The sequence below is a fragment of the Asterias amurensis genome, chromosome 9 (assembly GCF_032118995.1).
Source record: "Asterias amurensis chromosome 9, ASM3211899v1".
NCBI lineage: Eukaryota > Metazoa > Echinodermata > Asteroidea > Forcipulatida > Asteriidae > Asterias > Asterias amurensis.
The window spans coordinates 23,249,986-23,272,628 of NC_092656.1; the positions used below are offsets into that span (position 1 = coordinate 23,249,986).

The window sequence follows — 22,643 nt, forward strand, 5'->3', positions numbered from 1 at the left end:
GCAAGCTGGTGTGTCACGCCCATGAATTAACACTTTGTAATGGTCATATACAAAGGTTTATACACACCCACGTGACGCACTCTCATAGATTAGAAGTGCCTGTTACCAGACTAAAGGAAAATTGCTGATAGGCCTTCAAGAGTGAAATTCAAGGCCTGCAACATGAAATAGCTGCACAAGATTAATTTAAAATGTAATGAAATGGAAGCTTTGAAATTGGATTTCATTCTCAATGTACAACCATGGAAAACAAAATAAACAATCAACCAGATCAACTTGAACAAAATTACTCGAACTAATTTGACTATTTATCCTTGTTAATTTTGTGTTAGGTTATTATTTGATCATAAGTGTGAAGATTTACTCCTGAATTATGTTGAAGATTGACAAGAATTTTCTTTTCGCCAAGTGGCTTTTCCCGCCATTGGGTGAGCCCTGCAAGGTGTCCAGCAAAGACCCTTGAAAATGAAAAGTGAAATCAACACTTAAGTGCCAATGCCTCAGAAAACCAGCATAAAACCAGTCCATGTTTTGATATAAGTACCTCATACATGTAACACTACACGGGTTGTTTATCTTCATTGCTATGTATTTCCATTGTCATGTTTGGATTAAGTCTGTAGTGTGCACAGTGCTGTCTTAAAGGCAGTGGACACTATTGGTAATAACTCAAAATAGTTATCAGCATTAAAAGCTCACTTGGTAACGAGTAATGGGAGAGGATGATTGTATAAAACATTGTGAGAAACGGCTCCCTCTGAAGTAACGTAGTTTCCGAGAAAGAAGTTATTTTCCACGAATTTGATTTCGAGACCTCAAGTTTAGAATTTGAGGTTTTGAAATCAAGCATCTGAAAGCACACAACTTCGTGTGACAAGGGTGTTTTTTTCTTTCCTTAATATCTCGTAACTCCGACGACCAATCGAGCTCAAATTTTCACAGGTTGTTATTTTGTGCATACATGTTGAGATACACCAAGCGGGAAGACTGGTCTTTGACAATTACCAAAGGTGTCCATTATCTTTAATTCCTAGGTTCTTTGGGCTTTTGTGAAACTAAGCATTTTTTGCTCAGCTTGACACTAATCAAAGTGTTGTTGTTTGGATTTTTGGGGGGTTATTTTAATGAGTTTTACTCAATAAAATGTAATCATTAAACACTTGTTAACCTTACTGTAACAAAATAACAAGAATGTTAAATTTGTTCAAGAATATTTTTTTCCGTTTTTAGATATACATGTACGTCACATGCTCTTACCACTCATCCCACTCAACTCTGTACCGCTTCATCCTTCAGCAACTTTCTCATACATTTCACATATAACTCTAATGTACTCGACTAATGAACACGATACTTGATTTATTATTGAAGACAGACAATACCCCAAACAATACCACCTACGGTGATTACTAATTATTTCATCATAGTGGGCTTTTATGATGATGACAAGTTGAGAACACAAACAACAAAAATGTAAAATTACTGGTATTGGGCATTGTTGACGCCAACAAGATGCTCAAATTTGGACGAGCCATAATGTAAATTAACTGGTGTTCAGTATCGATGGCCCAAACAAGATCCTCAAATTTGGACAAGCAATATCGTCAGATCTGGGCCCAATTTCATGGCACTGCTGACCACAGAATTCTGCACTTATGGAACCCTTTTAGCACACAATTCTATGATACAATGAACGTTTGCGCAGAATTCCGCGGTCAGCAGAGCCATGAAATTGGGCCCTGGTGTTCAGCATCAATGGCCCAAACAAGACTCGCAAATTTTGACAAGCAAAAATGTAAAATTACGTTGGCCTCAAGCCACAAAGTAAAATCAATGCCTTTCTTCATTTGCCCCAACAAGATCCTCAAAAATTTGCAAATAAATTTGACAAATAAAATCTGTGAGTAGGCCTAGATGACAGCATAAACACCAAATAAAAACTACACTGCTTATGTAAATGAGATTTGACATAAAGGAAGGCCTTATACTTCGTTCTTGTGAGGGCAAGGTACAATGTACAATATAAAATTTCCTTTAAGTGCTTCAAACTCAAGGGAAATAAAATGTCTACTTGCACATTTCTTAAAGAGGGGCTCAAAAGTCAAATTCGTTTGTGATCCACCCACAATCAAATAGATAAGAGCCCTGAAACGTTACAACAGTAACACTTTTCTGGTTCAAATTTTGAGGCATAAAAACTTGCTTCTTTTTACATTCATAACTTTACTTCAAAGTGAAATGCTTGAAAGTTGTTATACTATCCAAAGCTGCTGTTCTTCTAACCAAGTTGTTATTGTCATTCATTTCCTCGTCTTGCCAGTGAGAACAAACGATCTTAAGGTTTGATGTATGTAATGGCATGCGTTAAACACTGGTCCGCCAAACGGGTCATAATTGCTTCATAAATATAATAGGTCCAGAGTATCTTTCCATAATTCACAGCCAAGTTTGATGGCTTGGTTTAAAGGTGATGTCACACACAAACAAACACACTGAAAATGTCATCTACATGTACAGGCAATATAGCCAAGCTATTGACTGCTACCTGAATGGCAATGGTTTAGGTCGATAACAGGCAGTGACTTGTGGAAAGGCAAGATGATGCGGCGGGCCAGTCAAAGGAAAAGTTAACACACATTTTTGAAAAAAGGTTCACATATATTGCCTTTTTAATTTTTTCAAGCTTAAAGAAAACAAATTATCAAATTTGTTTCATATTGGTAAGTATACTTCATAATAGATGTTAAATTTGCATCTGGGATAAAGAATATTAATTTTGGTTTTTACCCATACTTCGATGCTCAACATAAGTTAAATAAGGTTTTAAGTCAACATGTGATGATCGATTTTGTTGATTTTGGGTTGAACAAAGAAAATTGACTGAAGTGGGATTTGAACCAATAACCACCGGAAATGGCCAGCGCTCACCTGAGCAACCTAGCCCTATGTTGGCAGTCTCCATATTATGTCAATATCTTTGTTCAGCATTCAGGTGCATCAGTTTTATTGTTAAAGTTATTTATAACACAGTGACAAGGTGTTTAAAAACAATTGAAAAACAAAAAACTTCCGCAGGAGTTGTCCAGTAATGAGTTCACTGGCCCCATGCTAAAATCACTGGCCTTTGGCCTATGGTCAAGTGTAACTTTTCAGTGCTGGTTTGTGAGGTAATTCATGATCAAGTTGGCTGTCTGACTCGACACTTACCGGGAGTGATAAATGTTTGACGTCACACCCCCAGTAATTCATTCACTGACATTTACGGTCTACCTCCTGAGACTGAATGTCGTGATAAACTGACGAGCATAATTTAATGAATTACAATAAATAAATATAAATTTACCTGTTTAGAGTGAGATACAGAACTGGCCTATGAGGGTGATTAATATCCCAGAAAATATTTAACATTCATCAATTTGTTGTCATTATAAATTTAAAAAGGATAACACTTGCAAAGTAGAGTCTGAAATCTGTTTACAAGTTTCCTAAATGTTTCAACAGAACCCTTGCACTAAATAAAGATAGATGGGACCTTCCTTTTACAGCATGCGTGTAGAGAATTTTTCAGATGTTTCAGGGGTCGAAATTGCCACTAGCCCGCTAGCCCGGGACTACCAGATTTACAGCCGGGCTACTCATTTTTACAGTTTGATAGCCCGACGGGCTAGTGGAAAAATACTGCAAAAATCATCATCACAAACAATAAAGAACTATGTTATTGGTGTATTGTAAAGTTTGAGCCGTGACGCGAGACATAATGTGTCTTTCGGGCTACCAAAATCTAATCAGGGCTACTAAAAATTATTGGTCACTAGCCCTGCTGACTACCATGGAAATACACTTAATTTCGACCCCTGTGTTTTGTTTTGTTTGAAGCATGGTAATACTCGTGGCCAAGCAGACAAGAACACCAGACTCAAGCTCTGGTGTTTTTGATCAGCAAAAGTGTGGTTTTGAGTCCTGTTACGCCACTTCGGATGGGACATAAAGCCATACTGTAGGTCCAGTGTGTTGTGTAATGCAACTAAAAGTACCCGATGCACTTATTGTAATGAGGTGGGGTTCATCCCAGTGTTCCTGGATTGACTGGCTGCTTTTTGTGCAACAGCACCCTGTAAACCCCTAAATGTACATGGTGCTACATGTATGAAGGAATACATGCAGGTCTCATAGTCCAAAACGCAGCTCCACATATATTAACCTTCTCAAGACTCAAGAAGACGGTCAGACCACACTGACCGAAACAGCAAGCAAATATTGAATCTTCTCAGAGCCATCACTACTCACTAAAGTAATTTTACATGATGTCACCCCACATCTTACTTCCGCTTACCTTGCAGGAAAATACTGAGCGCTTTTGAGACTAACATTGGGTGTGATAAAGCGCCATAAAAAAACTATAGATTTCTATTATTAGTCCCAGCCACTATCCAGGCAGAATGATAGACTATCCTTTACAAGTAACATACGTGTGTGATAGAGAATGTGTCTTAAAATTCAAAAATAGTTTAAGAGACATACATTTTGCATGTTGCTTTGTTAACCAACACTTTAAGGCACTGAGCTAACTGAGCACACATAAGGATGCAGGTTTTAGTTATCTATCAAGACTGGGTATAGCTTTCTAAGGAAAGTGCCTTGACATCTGTACCTTATATTACAGGTTAGCTCAAATTACACCCTAAGAATAGAGAGCAAGCCAGAACAGAGAGCCCGCACTGGCGATCACGGTTTACCCTGCACCATTGTTCCGATTTCTCGACTTGGATTGGAAATAACTAGAGGTTATGTAAACAGAATGTCAAAAGTTCTTTTAAAAATTTATAAGGAAATTAACGTACGCAAGTATGATGTTCATTTCGAACCATACACGGACATGCACATTTGTCAGTCTTGAGCTTCACGTTTGGAGGGCTACAGCAATTTTCCTCTGGTCATTATAAGGGGCATTTTGATTTAATTTAAATTTGTACCGGGACTTTGCAAACGGCACCACAGCAATAGCAGAGGGCACCACAGCAACAGCAGAGGGCACCATGCCATCTGCTTCGGGTGTCATGGATTATGCCAAAAGTCCATTCCAAATGTTAATCTTGAGATGTTTGTCTGTGTTTAAGGCATAAGATTTGTTTGATTTTTTTCTTGTGAGACTGGTGAATGTTGTTCACATTCATGTAAGCGATCTAAAGGTCCCTAACTGCCTGTGCACCATTGAGTTGAGAGCTATGGGCAGTTCTAGTCAAACCCCTTTTGGGGAAAATGGCCTCTGCTGGGAGCAGGGGTAGACTGTAGAGAGTGCACTCTTATGTGAATCACTGTAGTGAATTTAATTCATCAGAATCATTGATGTGGCCATAAAAACAGACAACATAGAATACTGAGCTCAACTCTCCTACATGGTGCGTGTAATCTTAATTCAAGGCGCTTCTTTTTTATCTAGGAAGCTGTATACTCCTGCTGTTAATTTCCCTTTCTGATAGAGTCGCCAATAGAGGGCGCTATCAACCACGAATGGCTGTCACCCCATAAAACTATAGCGGACTCCCATAATAGCAGTTACTGGTAAAAGGGCGCCCTCTTGTGGCAATGAATCTTGGGTAGATATTAGTAACACAAGGGTCTTGAACCAAGATAGCCTGGACATCTGACGTCACACTTTGAGGTTTGTGAACAACGCCAAATACTGGCCTTGAGCGAATGTCTGTATCCGTACAAATGTACCTTTCTCCTCGCATTTATTTCACACAGAGATTCGCAGTCAAATTCAACCAAGCATGTTCACATACATGATAACATAGTGAATAAAACAACACAACATGAAATGTGCAAAATTCTACACATGAATGCTGCGTGCAGACGGTTAAAAGCACGAGCTGACACTGAACTAACTCACAAATTACTACACAGATATGGAAAGCTTACATCACAGCACATTTTTATCCAATGAAATCATTGTTATCTACTGAAATCATTGGGCCTTTGTCAGACCAGTGCTGTTTTAACATGTCTTTATACATATCCTTGTATATATAAAGACGGGGCCAGTCTAGCCTTCCATCGCCTGCTTTGATTATTTTGTTCCAACCAACCCTAACTGAATTATTGGCTCGGTTAATGCTTAGTATCAAGAGGGCAGATTGTACAAACAAAAATTTACGAATAGTTTATTTTAACATGACATACTTGCACTGACGCATACTAATCAACTCATTTTAATCAAATTATAGATCCATAATGAGGGAATAAGTTTTTAGACCAGTTATTTTTAGAACATTAATTTTCAAGATTGGAATGGTAAACCTTTGTCAAGAACTGTTTGTGTTTACCAAACTATTTGTCTATTTTTGGTTGCAGTCGGTGAAGTTCATATCAGAAATCTTCTAATTATGGTCACCAAATGCGGCACCTCAGGCAACACCATGAGAATTATTTCACAGGATTCCTTGTTTGGAGGCCATTAATTGAGAGATAATTAAATCTTACCTTCAGCATGGCTCTTGGTCCAAGACATGTTCGAATGACATCAGCGATTGTCTAGAAAGAATGATAATGAAATAAAACATGAGAACCAAAGAATAGGAATACAGTATGAAAATAAAGCCTTACTTCTGTTTTATTTTGCTGATTTTTCTGATAGAAAAAAAAAAGGGAAACTCAGTTATCAATGTGTAGAAAAAACATCATGCCTGCCTTACACTTAAAAGTTGACGCAAGGTTTCTGTCAATGCACAGGCTATTGTATCGAGGAATTTGGGTGATGTTGAGCACAGTCCATCTCTTGCAAATTGATTGTTGCAAATTTCTGATGTCAAACTTTGCTATGTGTAAGACCCAGGCATAACTCTCCTTTAACAATTGGTCACTTTCATAAATTAAAACAATTAAATAAATAAAAACACAGTGAAGCAATGTGCGGTTTTGTTCTAATTTAAGCTGATACATGTAGTGCAATGGCAATACCAAGGCATGGTGCTTCGTTCTTGAAATGACAAGGGCATTTTCTCTTTTGTAAACGGCACCTCGGTGAGGAGGTTGTAATTGCTATTGGAAAGTGTCATGGGGCACCAAGGCAATGACCATGAGCAAAAAGGAAATTATGCCTAGAGCTGTTGCCTCTCTGTAACGCATCAGGCCCGAACCAGAGTCATTTTGAGAGGAATTATGCTTAGGCCACATAAAAAAACAGAATTGTTGATCATCCCCGCCCGATCGTTCAAAACCCATGTCTCTTTATACTTTTACTGCCCAGATTTTTCAGCTGATATTTTTTTCAAAATGTACAGGTTTGAAAAGATGTTTAAAGAAGGTTGTTATTCATATTAGCAAAGCAAGAACAAATCTTCAAATATTTACTTGGGCTACACTGTGCTTGGTTGTTTGAAAAAGTTTACAGAAAATATCATCTAGGAGTTTAATTTGTTTGACAAAACTATTGAACACATCAAAAACACACAAACCCTCTGTTTTATAGTGATTGTGATGATTTTCTTTATTCTTGATTTAATATTTGGCATGTCAACAAAACTTCATTTAAAAAAAAATCCCCTCCCTCCCTCCCCATCCGCAAAAAAAGGCAATCAACAATTGTTTTTGTTATGTGGCCTTAGCAAGTCATTGAGGACAGGATGCAATGTACTTTGGGATCACCCTTTGCCGTATTCACATTTTGGAATTACATAGAGGCCATGAAAGACATTGCCTTTGTCTGGCCTTGCTGCCACTTTAAAAGTTTCCCAAAGACTTTCAGATTTTCTAAAGAAGTGCATTTTGCAAAATTAAAAAAAGGAGCGCCCACTAAAGAAAGTACATGTATACAAAAATATAAAACTGTCACCCAATCAAAAGCCGCTTATGTTGAATGCTCTTGGGCCCTTTTCTTTCTTTATAAAACAAGGTTGTACGTAAATTATTTGTAAATGTTTTCTTAGTGAAAGCTCAAATTTCCATGTTTGAGATGAATGATGGGATCAAAACTCAAACTCAATCTTTGAGTGAAAATTTATGACATTCAGAACATGTTTAAAGCTGATATCTACAACTTACAAGCGTAAAGTCAACATTTCAATAACCTCCAAACCAAAAGACTTTAAACTTGAACAAATTTGTATAGTAATTTTAAATTGAATACGTGTGAAATTTACCCATCAAAAAAAGGTGTGTTGATTTGCCACGACACGCCTTACTTGGCTTTACAAAATTGGCAATTGTTGGAGCTCAGAATATCATTGGTGGTCGAGGTAAAATAAATCAACTAGGAATATTGTTTCCATTTTATTATGTTCCAGAGGATAATTACATCAGACATGTTTTGGGCAGAAACAGAAATGTAGTTTGGGATAAATTCCCCAAGAAGGCCCATGCCCCCATGGAGAGAAGTTAAAGTATTCTGTCACAAGGACTGTCATTTCCCTAAAAATTACAGAAAATGAAGTCTGAATGATGGCATACATTACATTTACAAGTAACAATTGTTTAAAATGCAATTACAAAAGTCAAAAATCTTCCTTACTTTAAAACAAATTAAAAATTTAAGAGAAAACTGTCTGTTTTATTTAGGCTATTTTGTTTTTATTTTAAACAAAACACAATAAGTAGGTAGAGATAATGGCTAAAGTAATTTGCCATTGATTTAAGCAATAATATATCAATGTATCATAGTCATACAAAGAGTATACTGTATACAGATGACATTTATCAACAGAGTCAGTTTGCAATTCAATGCACATGACACACGACTAAGTTCTAGAATGTTCCGTGTACAAACGAATGGGAACCTATTTCCTAAAATAAAAAAACACACCCAAACCAAACACAACCAGTTCTTTTTTAGATTATTAACCGATTTATAAAAACAGAAAACCAATAAAATCACACTATTTAACAAACACGTTCATGTCATGTTCACAAATTTTAACATCTACGGACAAAATTTGTTACAATGGACTTTTCCGTGCGTGTGTGGGCCATGTGATAATTTCAACATGGCGTCTACCACGAGTTCTTACCTTTGCTGCAGTTACGTTGCCAAGTTGCACTTTACGGCCGCTTTCTCGCTTAGTGTTCTGGTCTGAAAGAAAAATAACCAGCGAAATTATGTGTCTAATTCATCATGTTTCATAAAACGTATATTGATTACTGAATGGGTACTTACTTAGAACCAAAATCGGTTGTCCTCCGCCCTGATACATTGTGAATTTTTGGAAAGATCTCGTTGCTCTGCAAACTCATGCCCGTGTTCACAGACGTTGACAAAAGAGGGCGCTATATCAGATTTATGATGAGCGTCTTTTTCGCTTCACTCAGTTTTTCTCGGCAGCCAGGGCGCGCGCCAGCAGGGCAGCCACCGTTGTGATTTGTGTATCTGCTGGCCGGATGCAAACAAACAAACAAACAAACAAACACACACGCAAACACACACACAGTCAAACAAACAAATAAACAAACAAACAATCAAACTACAAGCAAACCGACTGACAGACAGACATCCAGACAGACACAGCAGACAGACAGACAGACAGACAGACAGACAGACAGACAGACAAACAAACAAACAAACAAACAAACAACCCACAAACAAACAAACAAACAGACATATACACACTCAAACAAACAAACGGGAAAAAACGAACGAACAAACAAACAAACAAACAAACAAAACCAAGCAAACAACTCGCAAAAAAAAACTCCTGTAGAAAGAGGGGAATATTTTAGAAAACGTACCATTGGGTTTTGGAACCGTTCGTCGGTTTTAATAAATGTAGATTTAATAGTAAAACTAACCTTCATTTTTTTTTTTTTTTTTACTAGTAGGGCCTAGATAGCGTTTGTTTTTTAAGCGTGTGTTACAGAATATTTCCAGATTAAAATCACTTTGCCTAAAACCCCATCATCGGTATTCATCAGACGGGAGTCATTGCTCAAAATGGTAATAACTGTAACATTGTCAACAGTTGTAGTGCTTCTTCCCTATAAGTAAGATTGGATTGTCATAAATTTTTGGAGTGACAACCAAAGGTACGCCCGGACTCTAACTGTCGAAAATACAAGAAAAATAATAATTTTGTATTGCTTAGTGATGTGTTTTATAATAATACTAATAAACTACAGCATTTATAAAGCTCCCTTTGCTGGAAAGAACCATCAAAGGCGCCGATTACAGGAAGAAGAAAGAGATTAAGTTAAAGTTTTGTCAAGATGTTAAAGCAAGCAAGAACAAGTTTAGGCCATATAAAACGCATCCTTTCTTTCAGACTATACAAAATTATATTATCCCGATGTTGATTTACTCCCACGATCGAGGGCGGATCCAGACCAACATTTTAGGGAGGCAACACTGGTCAAAGATCGGCGCGGGGAAAAGGTAAAGGAAGACATTTCATGCTAGGCAAATTTGTGTGCTTACAGGCTTTATGATATTGGGCCCTGCAGCTATATAAGGCTACTTTAAATAACATACAATTTCCTCTTATTCCAGTAAACAATAACTGTTGTACGCGTCAGTACAATTTAGAATTATACAAAACAAAGTATAATTTATATAGGCCTGCTACCTTTAGTTTTTTTAACCGTTTGATTGTTTTGATCGTAATCTGTTAAGATACTATGCAGTAAAAAAATCATTATAATTATTATAGGAAAACACTATCTGAGAAGCAGTAAGCCTATCATCAGTACAGATACAAATAATTTGTACGTGCACCCACCCCTTCAATTGTTTATTACTTCGAAGTGAACTGTTTCTCAAAATGATGTAAACATGTACTACTAGGCCTACTACCTAACGCTGCTGCAGAGTAAACCTAAAGTTTGTATTCATTATTCTAAGAGTATAATAACCTAGTTGTTCCCTTGATTAATTGAACACCACCTGTTTGTTTCAACAACCCGCTCGCAACAAAATGCATTAATACATTTTTTCGATTTGACAGCGCCGCGCACGGCGACCAGCATACCAGCCGAAAAAGTCTGTTCAGTTTTCGTGCAGTCACTGTACACAGTATAGCAGGGGGCAGGAAGATGGACGTTGCATGTGGTTGATGTTTATCTTTTGAGTGCCAGGAGCAGAGTTACCAGAGAAACAGGCCGTCGTCTTGTGAATATTAGCTAAGTGACTAATTGTTTAAACAAATATATTTAAAACGTGCCAGTGTATGTAGGAAGGAGACAGACGAACACCCGCTCCCCCGGTGTGACCATGATGATGGAATCTGCAGTAAACCGTAAGTTGCTAAGAATAATAATAACATTGCGATCATGGGGGGTGCTTGTTTGAGAAGCGGGATCAGTGTACCGTATCGTACCGCCAATGGTGGGGTGGCATGGTGGTGGTTTTGGTACATGAACTGCGGGTGGGATGTAGGGGTCGTGCGCACTGTGCTGTATCGGGGTTGGTTTATAATTTCTTGGTGGAAGGCTAAGGACAGGAACTGGACATTCTTTTCCACTCGTTGTAGTGTTATGGTACTGATGCACATAAACCACTTGTTTGTACCACTCACTGGCACTGCAGTAAACCGGTTTGTACTTGTAGCCAGGTAGCACTGCCAGTGGCTAGTTTTACTTGGAACCTTTTACTTTTTATTAGCCTGTTTCTCCATGATTGTTGTACCATGACATTGACTATACTTTCTTTACAAAGTTTGACTTTGAGTAGTGCCTCTGTTGTCTGTTTATTTGGTGGACTTCTTTGCAACTCCTGCTGGAGTATTGTGTTTGGAAGAGGATGTTGTTTTCTACAGCTCCACACAAATAGAGAGTTGAATGAAGCGACACTTTTCTTGGTAATGCACTTACTTGTCAATTGTATGACGCAGCATAGTATGAACTTTTACTCTACTACTTCAGACTGTACCCTGTGCACACACAACAAGGAGGGTCATATGCAACTCATTGCCATACCTTCTCTTCAAAATTCAACTGTACGACAAGTCTCACCATTCTAAAATCTAACACTAGAAATAAGCTACAGATTTTACCACATTTGGCTTTGCCTGAGCATGGTCGATTGTGCCAACTTTAGCAACAACATCAGTGGAAAACTGCTGGAAAACTTGTCTAACTCGGAGGAATAAAGAATCTTCAAACATTTGGTGAGGAGGAGCAGGTGTTTAAAACTTTGTTGTGATATTAACCGAGACCGTTTGCCAACTTGCAGTATCGTCGAGCTCTGAACTATTTTGATTGGTGCTATGTTGTGATTTGGCATGGAGTCGGCTGTACCTCGGATAGTAGTTACTTTAAGTAATGTGGTGAATGGTGAGTTGAAATCAAGATGGAAAGGATGAACAGTGAAATTATGGCCTTCAGCTCGTGCCCTTAATTTGTAAAGCTATGTTGGGTCTGAGGTAGACTACTCAGTTACAGTTTTAGTTGCAAAGTACAGTTACAGTTTTAATTGCAAAGTACATGTGTCATGATTGTAATGAAAAAGTCATGTCATATAATGAGGCTAACTCTCACTGAACTGGTCAAGTCCAACATGGGACTCTGAGGAAATAATGTAGCTCTTGATTTAGAGCATAGAGCCTGGACTATGGTTAGAGTAGAGTAGGGTCCAGAGGACTGTCAACATAACTACAGCAGGCATGTAGCTGTATGGCATTATAAACTCTTAGCCTGTTACTGCAGACACGTCACCGACACACATGCTGGCTGTCACATTATGCAGCACCCTTTGTGATGTTACAACCAGTGCGCACATGCAGTAACTGGGTTTAAGCTCATTCATTATTTATGTAACAGCCACAGGCATGTTATGATCATAACACTTAGTCACAGTTCCCCTTTAAAATATTGGATTTAACAGACTCATCCCAACGACTGCAACATTGTGTACTGGTATAGACAACGTGACCTGTGACATCATATGTTTACAAAAGAGCCGCCAAGCGTGGACTTTCTGCTGTCAATACTTGTACACAGCCTAATGGAAGAAAAGATTGAGATAGCATTATAAAAATCCAATTCTTATCAACTTTTGATTTGATGAAAGGGGGCACATCTCAAAACTTGTCCAGCTTTTACTTTCATAACTCCTGGATTTATGTGGAAATTATGACACAAAATGTAAACTTTCCCATAATGACCAGTGCAGTATCTTGCCTGCCAGACTAGCCAAATGATGTACAACGTCACACTTATTGTAAACAAAGTTCACATGTTCAATAGTCCCATGTGTATTCGAATAATGGGACCTTTTCAAGTGCATGAATTTAACTTCCTTTACCAGGCCTGATGTTTCATTCTTGAAAGGGAAAGGGCACCAAGACATTTTCTCCTTTGTACAGGGCACCTCACTCTAGAGGAATCTGGAAGTTTCTATTGGAATGTTTTAAGAGGCACACAGGCAATGACCAGGGGTACGGCCACTTTTATAAACTCAACCTACAGTCTAAATAACTTTCAGGAGTTTAATTGTCAGAGGCTCTTCATAAAATGTACACTAAATCACATTGCTCATGTAAAGTTTGAGTGGTCTACGGTGGCGCGCCAAGTTCAAGTTCTGGTAGCCAAAGCATCAGATTTTGGGTTCAAATGAGCAAGACACTATCTAAATGCTCCTTGGCATTTCTAACTTTGGACTGTATTGAGCGTTGGACTTGATGCTCACACACCCTGTGTAACACTAGATCCAGGAAGGTGAATTGAGAACAGGCATTGTTTTTATGACCACAGATCAGGATCTGCTGTCACAGGGATCAAAATTTACCCCGACGACAGGCCCAAGGGACAGGCCCAAGGCCAGTTTAAAAGTACATTCCCTGTCAGCTCAGCCTTGGCCAAGTGGTTAAATATTTGTGATTTATGCTATTAAAAAGTGAGAATTTTGTTTTGTACTTGGGTCAGATCTGCCAAGTCTTCCTGATTTTGATTCTTCCCCTAATTATAATATGCAACTAGGGGAAGCATATTGGATTGTGTTTTTAAACATAAACCCCCCTTGCCTAACTGAACATCTTTACACAAAACCACAATACATTCCAACCTGTAATTAATTAATGTTCTATGGTCATATTACAGGAGATCAATGTTTCACAAATAGCACTTTCCACTGGAGTTCCCTGTGTGGCATTGATTAGTATTATGTAAAGTGTAATCCTTTTTATGGACAAGGCAGTGTGATAAATGCCACACCTTATTGATCAGCCGCTATATAGGAAATCAAGAAGTGTGACGACACCGCATACATACTGTCATAAATGTACAATATGAACGATGAAGAAACAGTATACCTACAGTCTACATGTTCTGCTTCATGTAGCTTATGAAAAGGGTAGTGTCATCGTTGTTTTTTTTATGCGAATTTTTAAAGAAAGGTACAATAAAAGTCACCTATGAATGTTTCAGTTGAATTGAATACAGTGTCTACGTGTTGCGAAAACAGCACAGCGCAAACATGTGGCTGTAAAATCATCAAGATCATTGGAAAAAAATTGGGACCAACTGCATCTCTGGCCGCTGTCTTGACTCGTGAGCGCCGTATTCAAACGATGTGGCACCATGCAGTAGTTTGAAAAGTCGCCTAGGAGACGATCTTTGGAAATTCAAACATGTTGACATACATCAGTTTCTAGGCAACATGTTGCAGTGGGGGGGGGGGGGCGGGTGCCACTTCAGATTCAATAATTTCGCAGGATGCTTACCACCACTTTCTCTTTCTAATTAAAAGTAGACTTTCTGATAAGAATTACACAATTTCTTTTTGAGGTCATTGCCAAAGGATGACCCTACTTTTGTGCATGTGTATTATGGTGCACAATTTGCACTAAGACGAATACACTGTACCTACAGTACGTATGCATGGATTACAGCACACATGATTATTTAGAACATAGAGGCAATAAAGACAGTTTTAGGAAGCATGTTTTAGAATTTAATCAATTTTTAGGCTTGTTCAAATAAAAACAGTGGACAATTTTTTCTAATCATCTAAGGTTCACTTTATTTGCAACCACATACTGTCGGATTCATTATAAAAATACTAAAACTTACAAAATATATATGACAGAAACTTTGAAATCATTAATCTATACAGTATGTATTACAAGATGAAATTCTCACTTTGAATCACGTAGTGTTGAAGAAAAAAATGTTTGGTCCAGGAAGGATTTTGATCCTGAATGTGACCCACGAACTTCAGCCATTATTCCAGTGGAACTTTTCCACTTGACTTCCACTTCCTTGAACATGTGTGTTGTGTTACATGGAAAGTACAGTCATTGCTTTTGTAGTCATTGTTAAAAGTTTTCTTTAAAATCACAATTAACGTGTATGTGAATCATACACTCATGCATTCACCTAAAATAATGCCTGTTGAGCAAGCAAATCAATGTTGTGGTTTTGTTATTTTCCACTCTCAGTTGGCATTGTGTGCTAGTGTTAAACTACAGTTTAATCCTAGGTACTGTCATTTAAAATATTGGACACCTTTTCTACAGAAAGGTGACACAATTAACTGCCTCAAAGCACAACATTTGAAAACAGTCACTAAAACAAACACCTGTTGTTTAAAAATAAAGTGTCAAATTAAGGCAGTGGTTCCAGCTTCAAATTATTTCAAACAGCCTAATTTAAGATTTTAAAGTGTAAGTTAATAATAAGTGTTGGTCAATGTGCACAATTTTAAGTTAACAAACGTATTTCGCTTTTTGATTCAGTTAAAAAAAAATATATTGCAGCCAGTTTATTACGAGTAAGATAGTAGTCTATGATATGAATGCAATTATACATTGATACAAAAGAAGCAAAGGTTGCGGGAATTACTATCATAGCCTTGGGGGATATATTAGGCGGTTTAATATGTTTCATGATGTGTGCTATATCCAGTACGTACATGTATATAAAAGGGATTTATTCAACCATTCGAGGGCATGCATTTCTATCGCTCTTGTTTTTGTTCTCGTTATCGGGGCCTGGGTGACTGTGTGACTGTGTAAAAGTTTTCAGTTTAAAGACACTGGATACTATTGGTAATTGTCAAAGACTAGCCTTCACAATGCATAAAATAACAAACCTGTGAAAATTTGGGCTCAATCAGTTGTCGAAGTTGCGAGATAATAATGAAAGAAAAAAACACCATTGTCACATGCTTTCACATGCTTGATTTCGAGACCTCAAATTCTAAATCGGAGGTCTCGATATCAAATTAGTGGAAAATTACTTCCTTCTCAAAAACTACATTACTTCAGAGGGCCGTTTCTCACAATGTTTTATACTAACAACAGCTTCCCCTTACTTGTTACCAAGTTAGATTTTATGCTGATAATTATTGTGAGTACATGTAATTACCAATAGTGTCCACTGCCTTTTAAGGACATAATTGTCAAGACTGGGACTGGAACCCAAACTCTGCTGGCTAGAAGTACAGGAGCTTGAGTCCAGTGTGCTAAACTGTTCAGCCTTGACAGGCCACTTGAAATTAAATGTGAAAATACGTAAGTGCCTGCATATTTTCACAAACCAGAGAATTCCTGTTCTATCAACTGAAGTGACATGTACCTCAAAATGCAAATAGTAATAAAATGTTATGAGTACTCATTACTTTTCCAATACAAGAACCAACAGCAGATTAATACAGATAATTGTACAATACAAGGTGTCTGGGATTTGCTTCTTCAAGGTTTTGAGCAATCCATTCCTCTTTCCGTCTTCAATCATAAACCATCTCAAACTCTTCAGAATCCATCTGCTTGTTTCGTTTTGTTCTGTTGGTTTGAGGACTGCCCTTAGATCCAACATTGGTAATACACCATAATCAGGCCTTGTCTGAGTTGGTGGCTGCAGCTACAGCTAGTTTTGGCTGGGTTACTGGGTTATCATGCATTCATAAATACCTCAGACAGTTTCGCTATTCCTATTGGTGGAGAGCGTGTCACGTGGGTGTGTATAAACCTTTGTTTATGACCAGTAAAAAGTGTTGAAACATGGGCATGACACGCGAGCTTGCACCTGTGCTTATAAGACAGTTTCTTCATTCCTATTGGTGGAGAGCAATGTCTGAAACAGTTGTGCCACATCACGCGATACGCGCGAAGCGCACATCATTCCCTTATAAGGAGTTGTTTACCCGAGGGCAGCGGAGGGCTTTACCATTTCATAGCTGGAGGGTTGTTGTGTTGAACGAAATCATTGAACAATTATAATTTTTGCATTTATTTTACTTTTTGACCAAAAAGTGTTGATGTTTTTGACCGAAAAGATATTTATGAATGGGAATCAAAGTGTGTTGAATCGGTTTTCAACTAGTGGTTTAAACCCGCCGAGGCCTGGTTCTTGATAATTTACCTCGACTTTGTCTCGGTAAAATTATCAAGAACCAGGTCCCCGTTGGGTTTAAACCTCTAGTTGAAAACCTCGTCACGACACATTGATTCCCTTATTAAAATTTTCATCTATTTAAGGGCCTATAGTTTCATTAATGAAATAATAAAACCATCAGTCCATGCACTTCTCATGTTTTGACATAGGTCTCTTCATGGCGTCGTTATGCAGAGCATTAGTTCCAGTGTTTTGCTTCAACTCAAAAGAATGATTGAATCAGACAAGGACAAATTGTTGTACTTTGTATTGTGAACACCAGCTCCGCCCAAAATAACCATTGATTTTTTGATAAATCAATAATATAATCAATTTTACAATTTAATTTAAGTTTGTACAATGTAGCTAGCAGTATGATCATAGGAATTGTCAGTTTGGCTCCAAACCAATATCGAGTATTTTCTTTTTCAATGTTTTCCCTTTTAAAGAATTGTTTTAAATTGAAAAATTTCATCTATTACCTACCCACAATTTGCAAAAAGAAGTCTCAGTTTTTAAATATAAAAAAATATTTCTCTCCGAACATTGATCTTGCTGATTTGTGGTATACCAAGTTCTATAGTATTGTTTGAGTAATAATGACCTAGTGTGATAACATGTATACTAACTATGGGTTATACACGTGTGTGATTGCATCAAGATTGTACTTGACAATAATGGACACTTTAATCATACATAAAGTAGATCGTGGATGATCTTGGCACTGATAGAGATAATCACCATGAATGTAATGATCATCCATCATTTATCATGGCCTGTCATTGTCAAATATTAGCATTCTGAAAAAGGTGTGCACGCAACTGTAAACACAAATTTTGAATTTTCTACAAAATGAGAAGTGCCCCCTACCGGTAGAGACTATTGTGCCCCTTCCTTGTGTGAGACGGGAATGATATGTAAGTGTCCTGAGAAATTATGTTGTCTGAAGTGCCCCCCCCCCCCCAATCTCCCCAATAAACAAATTTGAAAAGATCTCCAAAACTCGCCTCGAGGCAAGTTTTAGTGATTCTAATTACTGTGGTGTCAGTCTGTGTCCAGTTGTAAACAATGGCAGCCAGAGATGTTATTAGTACTCGATTCGGAGTTCTTGAAGATACTATTTTGTTGTTGCTGTTTGTAGTTGTGCACTTCTTGACAAATTTGCCTGTAAACCAGCTTTGTCAAAACTCCATTCAATGACCCTACCTTATAAGAAGAGTGTACAATGTAATAATATGAATTACCACAAATCACATGCTTTTCGTTTACAAGTGAAAGTGGTGTTCATTGAGATGACAATAGGCGATGTGACCTATGTTTACATAAAAATCGTCCTCTGTTGACAAAACACTGTACACATCTTGTTTCGCCGGGCAAAAAGACGCAAAGTCATGGTAACATTGCGTGTACTTTCTAGCTGGCTGCCAAAACACAAAGGTTTTGCCAGGCGGAATGCGCGCGAATCATGTTGGTTTTCAAGTGACGTCAGAGGTCACATCGTCTATAGGAAACCATTGCCATCAAACTAAGGCATAACAGCAGTCCCAGCCGATTTTCTACCTTCCGCCCCGACCAGATAGCTTAGTTGGTAGAGCACTCGGCACATTAATCTGTGGGTTGTTGGTTCAAATCCCTCTCTAGTCAGTTTGTCCCTGTTAAACTTTTTTTGCGATAGCCGCCGTCAGTGCCAGATTGTGAAATGAAGTGAATTTTGACAATCTGGTCCAAACAATTTTGAACAGCGTTTTAAACCATTGAAAGGCCCTTAGCTTTAGTGTTTTGGTGATATCTGAGTGCTTGTGTGAGTGTGTTGTGTACATCATGGTGTTAGTATAAAAACATCTCCAGTCCAGTGAACTTGAAGATGTCAGGAGACAGTAGCTCTATGGATATGAATACATTTTAATGGCAGTTGACACTATCTGTAATTCCTCAAAATAATTGTTAGCATAAAAATTTACTTTCTTAGAACGAAGTAATTTTCCACGAATTTGATTTTGAGACCTCAGAATTAGATTTTGAGGTCCCGAAATCAAGCATCTGAGAGCACACAACTTCGTGTGACAAGGGTGGTTTTTTTCCCATTATAATCTTGCAACTTCAACAATCAATTGAGTTAAAATCTTCACAAGTTTGTTGTTTTGTGCATATATGTTGAGATACACCAAGTAAGACGACTGGTCTTTGACAATTATCACAGGTGTCACTGTCCAGTGTCTTAAAGCTCCTTGAGACAAAAACTCACTTTAAAATAGTTTGTTAAACATTTTGTGGTAACTCATCTTAAATTTTTAATAGATCTATTACTATTTTTGCATCTGGGCTGAAGAATTTGTTTTTGCTTTATATACCTTTGCACCGTGTACTTTTATGAGTGTTGTGAACAAAATCCACTAGGCAAATTACTCCAGTGGGATTCGAACCCAAGACTTTTGCATTGCCTGTGTTTTTTTTCCCACAGAACTTGAGGAAGGTACATACTGTGTTTAATACACATCAATGGAAAGGTATACAAATTATATTCATCTTTTTAAATAATTACAAGGATCGTTTAACTGTACTTTCTGAGTAATTTTACAAGAACATCAATTTGGGAATTATTATTTTGCAATTTGATTGGTTGGTTATCAGTTGTACTTCAAAAGTACATTGCACTTGTCAAGATACAAATGTAACATACGTTTCAGGATTGCAAAAAACAAACGGCACTTGTCATCCCTCTGTTGATTTCACACAGACAGGGACTTCAGGCGGACTATTTACTCTTGGGTTTACTCACTGCATTATAATCAGATTATATTATTGGACTTGATTTATGGGCCATCAGTAGTTAGATTCCGATACTGATTCGGTTGACTATTTATAGATATTTATGGAGCATGAAATCATTGATTCTAATAATGTTCCGCATGAGTCTCACCATTACTCATTATTAATGAAAGTGCGTCAGTGTACAACAAACTCTAATGGAAGATTGATAGTTGATACTGAATTGGTTCCCGCAAAAACATGTAGTATAGGATTCGAACTGCGTCTAGTTACTGGGCAATCTTGGTAGTTTAGTTGGTAAGACACTGCTCTAGAATTGCAAAAGTCATGGGTTCGAATCCCACGCGAGTGAGATACAATGCCTGTATTATTTTTTTCACAGAACTCGGGTGAAAGTACTGAGAATACAGTGCTAACACACATTGGTGTGTGGGTATAAACCAAAATCAATATTATACATTTTTTTTAAACAGTGTACATGATCTATGGACACAAAATAAACAATTCTGTAATGTTGTGTGTGTATATTTGAAAACAAAAACATACTTAAGTAATTTGTTATCATCTAAGTAGGATTAATCGGGTTGAAATAGTTTATGGACATATAGGCTAGTGCTGTATTTAGGCAGTGCCAGTGATTTTAAGCACTGGGCCAGTAAGCTCATAACCACACAAATTATTAAAGGCGGTTTTGTGTTTTTCAACTGTCCAAATTATAATGCCTTGCAATGTTGTGTTCAAATGTTGACCTCTGTTGAGTCTGATCATGTCCTTTCTCTATGGTCTGATAAATACAGTTCCGTATGCTTCGTTTTAGAAAGGGTAATGGCACCAAGGCATTTTCTCCTCGGTAAGGGCACCCTTTAAGGGCACCAGGGCAATGACCAGGGGGGCGCCGAGGCAATCGCCTTCTCATGATGCCTCTAGTCTGTGAAGGATCAGACCTGTAAATATCTTATGAGACAAAGCTTCTCTAGCTTGTGCAAATAAAAGCAGGTTTGAAACCTTGTACATGTAGCAAGTTTTGTAGTTTTGTAGCTTATCGTGATGAAAACCTAAGAGCTTGGTTCCTTGACTCTTATTTATAAACTATTTAAAGGAACACGTTGCCTTGGATCGGTCGAGTTGGTCTTTGAAAAACGTTTGTAACCGTTTTTTATAAAATGCATATGGGTAGAAAGATGTTGTAAAAGTAGAATACAATGATCCACACAAACATGCCTCGAAATTGCGTGGTTTTCCTTTTACCTCGTCGACTAACACGTCGGCCATTTATGGGGGTCAAAATTTTGACTCCCATAAATGGCCGACGGTGATAGTTCGCACAGTAGAAGGAAAACCACGCAATTTCGAGGCAAACTTGTGTGGATCATTGTATGCTACTTTTAAAACATCTTTTCAACCATATGCATTATATAAAAAACGGTTAAAAACGCTTTTGTTTTGACCAACTCGTCCGATCCAAGGCAACGTGTTCCTTTAAGGTGTGACTTGTAAGTTGTGTTGGTCTTGTCTGATATTGTCTTATCTGCTTCTCTTGTCCTTTTGTCCTGTTACGTTTCCCTGGTTGTATGTTTGTTTGTCCATAGGTTAGGGTACAACCTTAAGCATTCTGCTTCACCTCACACCTAAATGTTGTCATTTATCTGCTGATTACAATTGAATCATTGTGCAAAATATATTTCATATCTCATGTTATTGTATTACTTGGGTACATTCAACATATTATGTGCATTATTGTAATGAATAACACAATGTTACGGATGATGATTCTGGTATTGAAAACAAATTTCTGGTCCAGTAAAAAATTGAGCTACATGTAATTGTACACACGTAAGTCTCCCATCGCAGTCTTGTATATTTACAAGGAAGTGCTTGTGTTTGTAGAGTACACACTGTACTAATTAAACATGCATTCTGTTTTGATAAAGGTCCCTTTTGATTAGCAATGTAAATTGTATTTCGAGTAAGAAGCAGAAGCAGAAGCAGTTTGTCACACAGCAGGCCCCAAGCAATACCGTGCAAATGGCCTCCCTTGGATAAACATGTTTAATTAAACTTAAAGATCATTTACTACAGTATTTGAGTAGGTCAGAGATATGCCTATTGACTGTGACACTCCGGTGGAGCACACAACTCAGGTCAAGCAAGTTTAAAGGCACTGGACATAAGTGGTCATTGTCAAAGACAAGTATTCTCTCTCACTTGGTGTATCTCATGCATAAAATAACAAATCGGTGTGAAAATCCGGGCTCAGTTTGGCATTGAAGTTGCAAGAAAATGAAAGAAAAAAAATCCTTTTTGCACAAATTTACTTTACTTTGATTTCAAATGCCTGAAAAGGGCTTCTCAGATTCAAACATTTTTGTGAACAGTTGCCTCTTTAAAAAAAGCTATGTTACTTCAGAGGAAGTCGATTACTGACAATGTTTTATACTATCAACAGCTCTCCGTTGCTCATTACCAAGTAAGATTTCATGCTAGTAAACATTTTGAGTAACCAAACGTGTCCAGGAGTGGATTTCGGACTAGTCTTATCTCTAGTTAGGACTAGTCTTATCTCTAGTTAGGAGTCGGAC

At 37.7% G+C, this 22,643-nt stretch overlaps 2 protein-coding genes across 4 annotated transcripts in view; one reads left to right on the forward strand and one right to left on the reverse strand.

The window, feature by feature from the left end:
- The window catches only part of LOC139942085 (T-complex protein 1 subunit gamma-like), a 37,477-nt gene extending 28,233 nt beyond the window's left edge, over positions 1-9,244 (reverse strand). The window contains exons 1-3 of the mRNA XM_071938777.1: positions 9,152-9,244; positions 9,006-9,067; positions 6,484-6,534 (exon numbers count right to left, since the gene is read on the reverse strand). Coding sequence (XP_071794878.1) covers positions 6,484-6,534; positions 9,006-9,067; positions 9,152-9,188 — 150 coding nt within the window. The 5' untranslated portion in view covers positions 9,189-9,244. The remainder of the gene's footprint in view (positions 1-6,483; positions 6,535-9,005; positions 9,068-9,151) is intronic.
- Positions 9,245-11,017: 1,773 nt separating this feature from the next.
- The window catches only part of LOC139942082 (multiple C2 and transmembrane domain-containing protein 1-like), an 89,257-nt gene continuing 77,631 nt past the window's right edge, over positions 11,018-22,643 (forward strand). For 2 of the 3 annotated variants that reach the window (XM_071938769.1, XM_071938772.1), the window contains exon 1: positions 11,416-12,255. In XM_071938769.1, the coding sequence (XP_071794870.1) occupies positions 12,204-12,255 (52 nt within the window). In that variant the 5' untranslated portion in view covers positions 11,416-12,203. Of the gene's footprint in view, positions 11,220-11,415; positions 12,256-22,643 lie in introns of those variants that run through there. The other variant, XM_071938773.1, reaches the window with a different exon arrangement.